At 47.1% G+C, this 13,037-nt stretch overlaps 1 protein-coding gene across 1 annotated transcript; it reads left to right on the forward strand.

Moving 5' to 3' along the window:
- Positions 1–6: 6 nt before the first annotated feature.
- On the forward strand, positions 7–13,034 carry LOC110573729 (zinc finger protein 264; the record flags this gene model as incomplete). The annotated part of the gene is made up of 4 exons (XM_021682338.2): positions 7–91; positions 435–561; positions 7,618–7,713; positions 11,935–13,034. Coding segments are annotated over exons 1-4 (1,359 nt in total), but the record flags the coding sequence as incomplete, so codon positions are not given.
- Positions 13,035–13,037: the final 3 nt, after the last annotated feature.

The following is a 13,037-nucleotide window of genomic DNA, read 5'->3' on the forward strand; positions in this document are numbered from 1 at the left end:
TGACTTGAGAACTGGGGACTTACAGTCCCTCTCACCAGGATGTGAAGCCCTCAGCATGGGGCAGGCAGCTAGCAGGACCAGTGAGGCTCAGGTACTGCTGTTGTTACTGATACTGGTATTATCATACTCACTCATTCCTCCGACGTCCTAGAGCCCTTGCTGTCTGCATCTCCCAGTCCTCGCGTCATTTCCATCGTCCTGTGTGACCTTGCGGTGGCTCCCACGGAGGAAGCTTCTCCCTTACACTACCGTAGTGCATCCGAAGCATTGCCCACCTGCCCCTTGAGCCCAGCACAGAGCTTGGCCCTCAGGAGGCACTTGGTGATTCGGGCCGTGATCACTCTGCATCTTTACCAGGGATGTAGGGATGAGCCCTGATCACATCCAACAGACAGCCCCAAGGCCAACGCTGCTACCTCTGTTTGACTTTCCAGATATCTGTGACCTTCGATGATGTGGCCGTGACTTTTACCCAGGAGGAGTGGGGGCAGCTGGACCCGGCCCAGAGGACCCTGTACCAGGAGGTGATGCTGGAAAACTGTGGCCTTCTGGTGTCTCTGGGTGAGTCCTCCCCGCTCCACCATGGGGGGACCTGCCACCTTCTTGTCAGAGCACCCTCTGGCTCCAGGCCTGGCTGGTCAAGAAGGCCTCTGGAGCCCCCCCCCGCCCCTCCACCCGCCCGCCCGCCTGCAGCTTCGGTCATTTTCTAGACTCGTCTCTTTGGGCCTGCTCTCCTGTGTCTGTTTGGGCAGGAAACAGTTCCTCTTTGGCTCCTGGAAAGTAATGGAAGGAAGGGGGCTGTTCTGCAGACCCAGAGGGAGGGTTTCCAGCTGGGTCCTGTGAGGGACTGATAGAGGAACTGGCAACCACCACGATTATACCCTGGCTTCTGGTCTCTTGTCCTGGCTTCTCTCTCTGGCTCTCTCTGCTCATGTCACTGTATGCAGAAAGGTTTTTTTCTGCCTCATCAAGTTGTGACAGGACTGGCCACCTGGCCCTGCTCTCTCTGGCCCCCGGATTCCTGGTGTCCGCGTCTTTGCGTGTTTATGTTGTTCCTCTTTCTCTGTGTGCTGCTGGGCTGTGTGGGGTGTCCTTGGGGCAGGAATGGCCACCCGAGCCAGTACTTCTCTGGACCTCTCACCCAGTGCCCAGCGCAGACTGGCCTCCATCCGAGGTTCCTATTTCACATTCCAGAGAGGGAGCTGACTGCGTGAGCCTGATTGGCTCAAGTGTCCTCAGCAGGGCTGTGAGTGATGGGATGTTCTCCAAGAAGAGAGTGAGTCAGGCAGGCCCCCGGGAGGCCTTTGCCTTCAGTGCCAACAGGTATTGTCCCAAACGACATGATCTCGGTTATGGGGCTCCTTTGTGTCTGTGTGCCTCCGAGATTATCACTTGTTTCAAGGGCCAACATCCTCTGCCAGTACAAGAGAGAGGTTAGAGTAATACTTCTCAGCAGTTGGGATTTGTACCCCCAGGAGACATTTGGCAGTGTTTGCAGCCACTTTGGGCTGTCTGGCCTTGGGTGCAGGTGGTCCTGGCATCTAGTGGTTAGAGTCCAAAGATGCCGTAAACATCCTTCGATGGACAAGACCGCCGTCCTCAATGAAGGATTATCCCGCCTGCAGCATCCAGAGTGCCACGGTTGAGAAACACCAGCTTAGATGTTTCTCTGCTTGAGGAGAATGACCACGATGCCATTCAATTTGAGGGAAAGGAGGGCTATAAATCCAGAGCTTAGGATGAGACATGCCTGTTCTTAGAGAACTGGAATTATGTCTGTCAGTGAGAAGAGAAAAAGCAAAATTAGAAAAGTTGGCTAGATTAAATATTTCATAACAAAGTGTTTCAAAATAAAAAGTCTACTCTTTTCCTGCTGACCTCATCCGTCACCGTCAGTGCTTTCCCTGAGCTCACTGTGCTCTGGCTGTGCAGGGCTTCTAGTGATTTCCCCACGCGCAGCCCTGCCTCGGGCCTCTGCTTGCAGTTGTGTCTGCCTGGGGAGTGTTCTTGGGCATTTCAGCCTCTCACACGGTCACCCCTTCTGTGCATAATCACTACCTCGCCAGCTGTGTCCTGACCTGCAGATCTCATGGAGGCCCTTCCCCACCCCCTCACTTGTCTCATCATCCTGGTTATAACTCTCTATGCCAGTGGTTCTCATCCAGTGATGGTGTCGTCCCCGGAGACACTGGTCAGCGTCTGGAGAGATTTTTGGTTGTCACAGGTGGGATGGAGGTGGGACAGGCACCTAGTGGGTGGAGACCTGGAATGCTGCCAACACATCCTTACAATGCCCAGGACAGTTTCCTCCCTGTCTTCCCAACAAAGAATTATCTTGACCTAAATAATCATGCCCATGAACCCAAGTAATTATGCCAGATTGAGAAACCTTGTTTCAGAGAGTGTAGGAATACTTCATCAACGGACATTGAGAGACACTCTGACATAATCCTTTCCTGCCTTCTGATTGTTTTTGATGGCAAGTCTGGATTTAGTGCTGAATCTTAATATACTTTCTTCATTCCCCTCACCCTCCAATTGTTGGTACTTTTCCCTTTAAAACGGAGTACCCTTGAGTTTATAGCCCTGAGTAGGGAGCATGAGGTCACTGGGACTTAACATCATTTTGATTTCATTGCTGAGTTTTCGTGGTGACCTGCCACCAAAGGAAGTGACTCTAGGTTTCCCATTTACCAGAGTGATGCAAGATTCTTTCTTTGAAGAAAATAAGAAAAATTAAACATGAGTCATGTTAAAAAGCAGTTCATAATCATCAGCACAGATGCCCTGAGCACTGACCAAGCAGGACTGTTCGGGCCTATTCATGCTCCACTCGTTTAAATTGCCACAGCATTCCCCCTCTATTAATTTGTACTTAAAAGATTTTTTTTTTTTTTAAAGATTTTATTTATTTATTTGAGAGAGAGAATGAGAGACAGAGAGCATGAGAGGGAGGAGGGTCAGAGGGAGAAGCAGACTCCCTGCTGAGCTGGGAGCCCGATGCGGGACTCGATCCCGGGTCTCCAGGATCATGACCTGAGCCGAAGGCAGTCGCTTAACCAACTGAGCCACCCAGGCGCCCTGTACTTAAAAGATTTTAATTTATAGAGGTGACTTAGTGACAGACGACACAGGGAGGTGCTATTGTATATTTTACATATCTGTAGGTGTGTATTTTTGTGTATATATACACATGCATACACTTGTACACACGTGCCCGTGTGTGTTGTAGTTGTGTGTAAAAGAAAAACTTTTTCCTCTACTCAGCAACTTCTGATACTAAAATTTTGTTTTCACACCATGCAGTTCTGACACTGACTACCTGGAGTTAGCACAGATCCCACAGGTTAAGGGCTCAGTCTCCTAGGGCAGCCCCTTGCCCTCCCACCCATCCACTTCAGATGCCAGTCCCAAGTCCAGGTTGTCACCTGTCCTGATCAACTGGTTGTGAATCAGAGATAGGACCCCTTCCTCAGAGTTGATAATTTGCTAGGGTGGCTCACAGAACTTAGGAAAGCACCTTACTTAATATTACCTGTTTTAAATTCAGAAACCACTAAATGGAAGAGATGCAAACAAGGTACATAGGACAGGACACTGAGCTTCCATGCCCTCTAGGCTTGCCACCCTTCTAGCACCTCGTTGTGTTAACCAACCTGGAAACTCACTGAACGACTTTAGTTAGGGATTTTGTGAAAGCTTCATTACATAGGCATAATTGATGAAATCACTGGCCGTTGGTGACTGGACTCAATCTCCAGCCCTTCTTGCCTCCACAGAGGTTAAGGGATGGAACCGAATGTTCCAGTGTTATATTCACATGATTCGTTACCCTTACCCTTCCTCCTTAGAAGTTTTTTAAAAGTCACCTCCGGAACATAATAGAATTCCTAATAGAAAGCAAAAAAGGTCCTGTGTCTAATTTCTGTCTTAGGAGAGGCAATCTGTGGACATTTGCTGGGGTGAAGGTTTTAACATCAGGGGGTGGAGTCGTCTTCATTGTTGAGGTGCTGGTCTGGGACGATGTTGTCTGGGTGTGTGACTGGGGTATCCTTTGCAAATGAGTGCCCACTCAGGTTGATGGGGTTTTTGCCATGCTTGGTTGAAACAGTGGTGTTAGTGTGGGGTGTAAGTAGGCCAAGAGGCCTTTTATTAAGGCAAGATAGAGACCCATTTAGGGGTTTATTTGTCACACTGGAATTTAAAAGGAGTAGTTTCAAGTGACCATTATGTCTTTTACTTAAACCAGCGACTTGGGGCATGTCTGGGCCATGAAAGCTCTGTTGAATGTCTCTTCCCAGAGCGTATGTAGCATTGCGTCATTTGAGAAGTGAAATGTGTGTCTATTACCAGTATTGCCTGCAACTCTGAAGGGAATAAGGAATGTCCTGGCAGAGCTTTGTGTTGTGGCTGTATGTGCAGAGATGTGTGATTTTTGACTTCTATTAGGAGTGTCTGTGAGACAAGAGGTTCTGAAGAGTTCTTTACCGCAAAGCAGACCATTTTTAGGCAATGGCCCAGCACTTTATTATGAATGTGGAGATGGGGCCATTTGTTAATCAGGGCGTTTGGCGCTAAGATACCCCCCCCCCCCCCCCGAAGTTTGGCCAAGTAATGTTTCTTAGGTCCCATTTTTTATTTAGAACATTCTGGCTCAGGAATAGAAAGCAACATTCCACTGAACTCCATCGTGCATGATGGATAGCAGTGTCTTTCTAATGGTCCACAAACTCCCGTAACTGTTCACTCTGTTAATCTCAAGGGACTTTCCAGGTAGCCAGAGGGTCTGGGGGAGGGCTGGCCTCCTCCGGCACCGTAGCATCTGGCATGGGACTGAGGACAGGAGAAGCTACCACCTCCTACAAGTGGAGTTAGGCCAGAGGGCCCAGATGGGGTTCCATTCTGTCTTACAGAGTCCTCAGGAGCTGTGCTGAGCTTGTGCTGTTAACAGTATTTTGAAGAGATCTTAGAGTCTTTGTTGGAGGGAATCCTTTGTTGGGCTGGTTTGTAACTAACAGCAGTAGTGAGATTAAATAAAATTTATAAATGAGGAATGTAGTCACCAGCCCCCAAATAATTCTAAGTAGTAGTAGTAGCTGAAACTGTCCCCACAATGGGACTAAAAGACTGGATTTATGTATCCATATGAATGTGTCGAATGAATTTCCTTGGACGAGGCTGTCATCAATGTACCATCATACCTGTGCTACTGGAGAAAGGTGGGTGCAGTTAAGCTCTTGTGTGCAGAGACTGTTTGCAGCGGCCGAGCTGTGGAGCCAGCCTCACAGGCAGCCTGGGAAAGAAGAAGTGTTTACCTTCAGAATAAAGGCAGGCTGGCAGAGAAGCCGTTGAAACAGGCCCTGAACAGAACACGGTCCACCAGATCTGTAAGCCCAAGATCGTCGCCCGGTTGTTGACTCGATAACGTTATTAATTTATTTATATTGGATATTGGGTGTGTGGATTGTGTGGATCAGCCCTGGCTGCCAGACTGTGTGGCTTAAACAACAGCTTTATTTTCGTGGCATTCTGGAGGCTGGAAGTCCCAGCCCTGAGGTGCCGGCAGACGGGTTTCTGGTGATGAGCTCTTCCTGGCTGCTGCCTTCGTGCTGGTCCTCACGTGGCCCTGCCTCTGGCTCGGGAAGGCCGCTCCATCCGCCTCTTTAGGGACACCAGTCCTCCCAGATTGGGGCCACATCCCCGCGACCTCATTTAACCGTAATTACCCCCGTGCAGGCCCTATCTTCAGATGTGATCACACTGGGAATTTGGGCTAAGTAATGACATTCAGGGGCAGACACACTCGGTCCTTAGCAGGAACCCTAATGGATGGACCACCGCATTAAGACTGTAGTACCCCGCCAGGAGGAGCCCTTTCTTTTCCCGGGTTAAGAACAGATCCAACTGGACCGCCAAACAGAGCAGTAGGACAGTCATTCCTTTATTGATTAGCGGTTATATGCAGTTTTGCTCCTGGAGGCCCTTTTCCAGCTTCCGTTGGGCCACGTTCGCTGTCTTAACTGGTGCTTGTGGGTCCCATTTTACCAAGTCAGTCTGTGAGCATCCATGCCCAAAATGGGACGTTTTAGGACAATGGATACTATGAATAGGGGAAATATAGGCAAGTCTACAGTTAGAGTGAGACATACGCATTTTTCCTCTCTATTTCGCTGCTTTTTAAGTTTGGGCAGAGTAATATTTAAATTTAGTGTGATCTCCAGGTATCATTATGATTTGAGCCCTAGTATTAATTAAATGTATGAAGTTTTGTCATTCGCTGCATTTTAGCAAATTCTAAAGTTAACGCAGACCTATATTGTAGAGTCAGAAAAACCAATCAGTGCCGTGTTATGTTTTGGTGATAAAATTTTTGTTATGCTGTGCATAATTATTGTATATGACTTACTATATAAGTTTTTAGTATATAAATTTTGCATTTCCAATTAGGTCAAATTATAGACTGTGATTTAGTTATATCCCGTGTCTTATTTATCTTTTATTTTCTCCCTCTGTATCTAGGGGTTTGTTACTATTTTAAATCAATAAATAGTTTAGAATGAGTTATGTTTTCTAGACCTGGTATTTGCTTGGTACATGAGTTTTAAAGCGCACACCCCTCCTTTTTCTCTTGGGCTTTCAGCTTCCCAAAGCCCCAGAGAGCTGAAGGGGAGTCTTCCTCCCCTTTCCACTGCCCCATTACTGGGCCCTGTGCTGAGCGTGTAGCAGATACGAGCGGGATTTGCTTAGTGACGACTGATAATCTTGGGGTGTTGTTCAGGATCTGCCAGAGCAGCCTTCTGTGGGTCCTGGTGCCTCTGCCCTTGACTTCTCGATAGAGTCCTGTGTCTTTTTACCCTGCATCTGTGTTTGGCTACATATGACAGAACAGCTCAGTCTTCACCCTGAAGGAAATTTATTATCTCACGTAATAAGAAGCTCAGAGGTGGGACTGACTCCCAGGTGGGTGGGTGATAACCCAGCTGCGTGTTTCTTTACTTCCTCTCTGTGGTCTAGGTCTTTTAGGCAGGTTCCCTCACAAAAGTCCCGGGATGCCGCTAGACAACAGGAGCAGCAGATCCCCTCATTCAGCCATCCTGGAATAGAGCTTTCTAAAGTTGCGTACCTCTAACTATTGGTGATTGAGGAATGCCACTTGCAGGTTGGTAGAGACTGGTTTTTCAACCTTCCTTTGATGCCGGAATCATCTGGAGAGGTTTTACAATCTGCCGATATCCAGGCCTCACCTACAGAGATTTCGTTTCCATTGGATGTGAACCCGACATCCCAGGAGGTGTTGATGCACGCATGGTTGAGACTCACTTGGATTGATTAGGAAACACTTTCTGGAAGGAGGGGGTCATATTCCCTGGGATTCTGTGTGCTGGAAGCCAAAGGGAATAGGTGCTGTCTACACGGCCAGCACTACTGTCTAAAGTCTTTAGATCCCAGCAGTGGTGTTTGTGCCTGTTTCCAGGTGACAGGTTAGTATTTTATTAGTGTGGATGGGAGTAGCTTCATTCCGAGGTCATATCCACATCCTGAAGTCCCAGACTAGATTGAGAGGTTTTCTTTCTTTTCACAGAAACCCTAGTGTCTTCTTTCTTTCTCTGTGAACAGGGTGTCCTGTTCCTAGACCTGAGCTGATCTACCAGCTGGAGCACGGGCAGGAGCTGTGGACGGTGAAGAGAGACCTGTCTCAAATCACCTATCCAGGTAGGAGCCAAGATGTGGGCACGTGGGAGACCCTGCAGGCTCAAGACCAGGAGGAGACCACTGGCCCTGGTTCCCTGTCTGGCCTCTCTGGGGTTTGGAAGCCACGGAGCCCTTTGACCCGAAGTCAGCGTGCCTGGCAGGGGACCCAGAATGTTGCTCACTCCTTTTACCTCCCAAGTTTCAGTGAATGGTCCTGCCACCCAAGCAGGTTAGAGACTGGGTACAGCCTCAGAGAATTCCTCACACCTCCTAACCTCCTAACACCTCCACACCTCCTCACACCTCCACACTTCATAACACACACAAAAAGAATAACAGAAGGAATATACAAAGAATCCCTGTAAATCAAAAAGAAAATGCAAACCAGTTAAGAGAAAAATAGATATTTATCATGAAATGACATTTCAAAGGAGAAAATACAGACTGACCGATAATCATATAGTCAGGTGCTAAAGGTCCTCAGTCCCCACATCCGGCCATGCCCCAGTCCTGTGCATTGCACATCTTGTACATCTCCTGAATCCCATCACTTGCACCACCTTCCTCAGACCCGTCCCCACGCTCCGTGCACGCTCCTATCATCTTTTCTCTGGGGGACGCTGCTAGTCTCCTAACCGGCCTCTGCATCTGCTGGTGCCTCTAGTCAGCTCTGTATCCTGCATGAGCTACCCCAGGAGCTCAGACTTTGTTCCAGGTGGTTACCACTTCCCCAGCTGTGGATGTCTCAGCATATGACCCCTGAGGTGTCAGCGGGTCTTTGCGTTGAAAGTAAAGTCCACCTCCTCCATCGCTTGATCCTCGACCCTACCACACTCTCTCAGGCTCCGGTGTCTGCAGCTTCCCCTTCCAAGACCTAGCGAGAGAGGTCTTGCCCCTGGCCCTAGCCAGTTCCTGAACCAGAGTCTAGAGCACACCTTTTCAGGAAAATGTTTTCTTCATTCATATTGTTTGTTTTGTAATGTAATGTCATCCTTTCTCTACTCAACATAAAAATAGGCTCAAATTCTTACAGTTGAAGAAAATCAATAAAAAGTTGCTGTCTCACATTGTATTCATCCACTCTGTGTACATTCAGTTATTCATGTTTTGACTCTCATACATGGTGCTGCCAGGAGCAGTCCTGTATCAGTCATCTTGCACATGGTTATGGTGTCTTTGGTGTTTCTTGGAGTGAAATTGTTGGTTTATAGGCTATGCAAGCTTCCAAGTTTACTGGATAATTGCCATTGTGTTGAAGGACATGTACCAATTTACATTTTCCCCAGGAAAGCGTGGAGGTTCCTTCGACCTATACTTTGCCCAATACTTGATACTCTAAGGCTCCTCAATCGTTGACAATCAAATGAACACAAAACTGTATCTTACGTGGTCTTGGTTTGCTTTTCCTTCATTGCTGAGGAGCTTTAGCACCTAATCATATGATTATTGGTCAACCTGTATTTTCTCTTTTGAAATGTCATTTCATGATAAATACCTATTTTTCTGTTAATTTGTTTGCTTTTGATTTGTAGGGATTCTTTGTACATTCCTTACACTTAACCTTTCATCGATTATAGGTGCTGCAGATATAATTTTCTCCTTTTCAATATTGTTTTTTCACTTATTTAAAGTATATTTTACTGAATAGAGGTTTTTATTTTAGTGTAATTTTCTTTTTTTTTTTAAGATTTTATTTATTTATTTGAGACAGAATGAGAGAGAAGCACATGAGAGGGGGGAGGGTCAGAGGGAGAAGCAGGCTCCCCGCCGAGCAGGGAGCCCGATGCGGGACTAGATCCAGGGACTCCAGGATCATGACCTGAGCCGAAGGCAGTTGCTCAACCAACTGAGCCACCCAGGCGCCCCCTGTAATTTTCTTATATAATTAATGATTTTGTCTTGTATTAAAATCTTTATCCCCCAACATCAAAAAGATATTTTTGTTTATTTTATCCTAAAAATGTTTAAACTTGGTATTTGACATTTAACTCTCCTTGATCTGAGGTAGGATTTGAAGGTAGTGTGAGATAGGAATACAGTTTTTACACTCCCAGGGTGACACCAATTTTTCTAGCTCCATGTACTGTGTTTTCTCTCCTTTTACCACTGAGCTGTTCTGCCTCCTCTGCCATCCACCAGAGCTCCGTGTGTTTGTGTGTGTGTGTTTCCTGATCTCTCTATTCTTTTTCTGTTGCCCGTTTGTCTTCTCTCTATGCCAGTACCACAGTGTCTGAGAGTCTGTAATTCCATCACAGTACTATTATCTGAGACGGTAGGTATCCTTCTCCTTATTCTTGCCTGTTTGATCTTCCCTACAAGTCCTACCATCAGACTCTGAAGTTCCTTGATGACCCAGTTGCCATTTTATAGGGAATTGTATTGAATTTTTTTATTCACTTGGGTAGAATTGTCAGTTTTATATTATTAAGTCCCTCCTCCCCCGGGTTTTGTTGAGTAATGATGGACATACAGGCTTCCCCACTATGCAGAATTAGAGCGTTCCTGGGAAACTTTTCATTAGCCGAAATGGCATAAAGTGTAGAAGAAATTACCAACTGATTTATTTATTATTTTATTTTTATTTTTATTTTTTTTAAGATTTTATTTATTTGAGAGAGAGAGCATGAGAGGGAGGAGGGTCAGAGGGAGAAGCAGACTCCCTGCCGAGCAGGGAGCCCGATGCGGGACTCGATCCCGGGACTCCAGGATCATGACCTGAGCCGAAGGCAGTCGCTTAACCAACTGAGCCACCCAGGCGCCCCTAAATTACCACTGATTTATATGGAAAATTTTTTGACCATTAATGTCTTCAAGTACAGTATTATCATTTTCTCATCTAGATCACGTGTATCTTGCGAGTCTTTTTACCAGACTGCTCCTCGGGCAAACCAGGCTCAGTATGTCCAGCCCAGTCCTGCTCACCTCCTGCCTTATGAGCCTTGTCCTGGCAGGCCTCACTGTCATCCCTGTCACAACCTTGGGAATCCTGTTTCCTTCTCTCCTACCTTTCCCTGGATCCTCATCAGTACCATCTTCATGCTCTTGGCCCCTTTGTACATTCTGTCTCCTAAGGCTACTGTGCCCTTTGTACTTTTCCTGTGGTAATTCCTGTGATGCCAGTAGGACTCATATCATGGGCACTCCCTTGGATCTCTTTCTGCACACAGTCAGCCATGCAAACTCAAGGCTAAGAACACAGAACTCCTAAGACTGCCAAGCCTGCCCAAGTCATCTGAAACCACTGGAAGTTCAGAGATTTCCCAGAACTACCTTCAGGTTCAATGAGTTGATAGAAAGACTCAAAAAACTTCTTAAAAGTTGTTATACTGTACTTTCAATCATGTTTGTTACAGATAAAGGTGCAACTTAGAAGAGGGGCCAGAGGTGTTCCAAATACAAAACTCCCGTGTCTTCAGTGACTTGTTACCTCCTGGCATCCTGTGTGACAGTAGGTGCATGGATATTGCCAACCCAGGAAATTGGCCAGAGCCTCAGTATTTTTATTGAGCCTTCATTACATAAGCATGGTTGATTGAGTCATTGCCCATGGGACTCAGTCTCTAGCCCTTTTTTCCTTTCCAGAGGTCCAGCTGATACCTCGTGGCTCAAAGCCTCAGCTTTCTAATTATATGGTGGGTTTTTCTGATGTGGCCAGACCTTACCCTGAGTCATCTCTTTAGTATAAACTAGGGGCCCATGATAAGTTATGTATTGTCATAAAGTATCAGGTGCATTCCTAGGCACCCACCATGAATGACAAAGACAGGTCTGTCACTCTGGAACTAAATAGTGTTGAGAGGTTACTTCCTTGGAGCTGGGACAAAGACCAAACTTCTTTTAGGGAAAGTTAATTTTGCACTGTGCGCTTTCTGTCTTCTATCAGGGCTCCATTAGGTGCCCTTTCCTAGTGCTAGTGTTCTTACAGCAACGTCCTCACTTAGAGGGGACCAAACATACAGCATTCTCACTAGTCTGTCCAGCCGCATCTAGTATGGAACTGTAGTGGTGTCTCCATTCCAGACCTCCGTCCCCTCACATAACTTCTCCTGGGTCTCCCTTTCAAGGTGTCAGCAGTCCAAGGCCCAGGGAAAGAAAAGAAAATGCAGTCCTGAGATTCAGAGGTAATAAAACCTCACAGACACAGGCACTGTTTTCATCTTCATTTTTTTCACTGAAATGCTGATTGTTTTTTTCTGTGTTGTCATTACTAACAGGTCTTTTTGTGTATTGGGTTTCTTTCAGGTGACAAGGGAAAACCCAAGACTACAGAACTTTCCCCTTGTGCACCAGCCCTGTCTGAGGGGGCCTTGTTCCAGGAACTAGGACAGGGAGACCCAGGGAATTTCCAGCTGGGCCAAACCAAGGATCAGAGTGGGCCATTAGAACTGCAGGAAGGACACTTGAGACCAGGGTTGGAACCTCAGAGGGAGAAGCTCTCTGAGAAAACAAGCCCTGAACATAATGGTTTAGGGACAGCTGATGGTATATGTTCGCAGGTTGCACAGGAGCTGATCCATTCAGGAGGTGCTGCCCATGACCATGACTCGTGTGGATCAGGTAAAGATCCCATGATTCAGGAAGAGGAAAATACCTTTAAGTGCAACGAATGCGGGAAAACTTTTAACAAGAAGCACCTTCTTGCTGGACATGAAAAGATTCACTCTGGAGTGAAGCCCTATGAATGCACCGAGTGTGGGAAAACCTTTATTAAGAGCACACACCTCCTCCAGCACCACATGATCCACACGGGGGAGAGGCCCTACGAGTGCATGGAGTGTGGGAAGGCCTTCAACCGCAAGTCATACCTTACACAGCACCAGCGGATTCACAGTGGAGAGAAGCCTTATAAGTGCAACGAATGTGGGAAGGCCTTCACGCACCGCTCCAATTTCGTCTTGCATAAGAGGAGGCACACTGGAGAGAAATCCTTTGTGTGCAAAGAATGTGGGCAAGTCTTTCGACACAGGCCAGGATTCCTTCGACATCACATCATCCACAGTGGCGAGAATCCTTATGAATGCTTCGAGTGTGGCAAGGTCTTCAAACACAAGTCATACCTCGTGTGGCACCAGCAGACTCACACTGGGGAGAAGCCCTTCGAGTGCAGTGAGTGTGGGAAAGCCTTCTGTGAGAGTGCAGCCCTCATTCACCACTATGTCATCCACACTGGGGAGAAGCCCTTTGAGTGCCTCGAGTGTGGGAAGGCCTTCAACCACAGGTCATACCTCAAGAGGCACCAGAGGATTCACACTGGGGAGAAGCCTTTTGTGTGCACTGAATGTGGACGGGCCTTCACCCACTGCTCTACTTTCATCTTGCATAAAAGGGCCCACACTGGAGAAAAA

The sequence above is a fragment of the Neomonachus schauinslandi genome, unplaced genomic scaffold, assembly GCF_002201575.2.
Source record: "Neomonachus schauinslandi unplaced genomic scaffold, ASM220157v2 HiC_scaffold_902, whole genome shotgun sequence".
Classification (NCBI taxonomy): domain Eukaryota; kingdom Metazoa; phylum Chordata; class Mammalia; order Carnivora; family Phocidae; genus Neomonachus; species Neomonachus schauinslandi.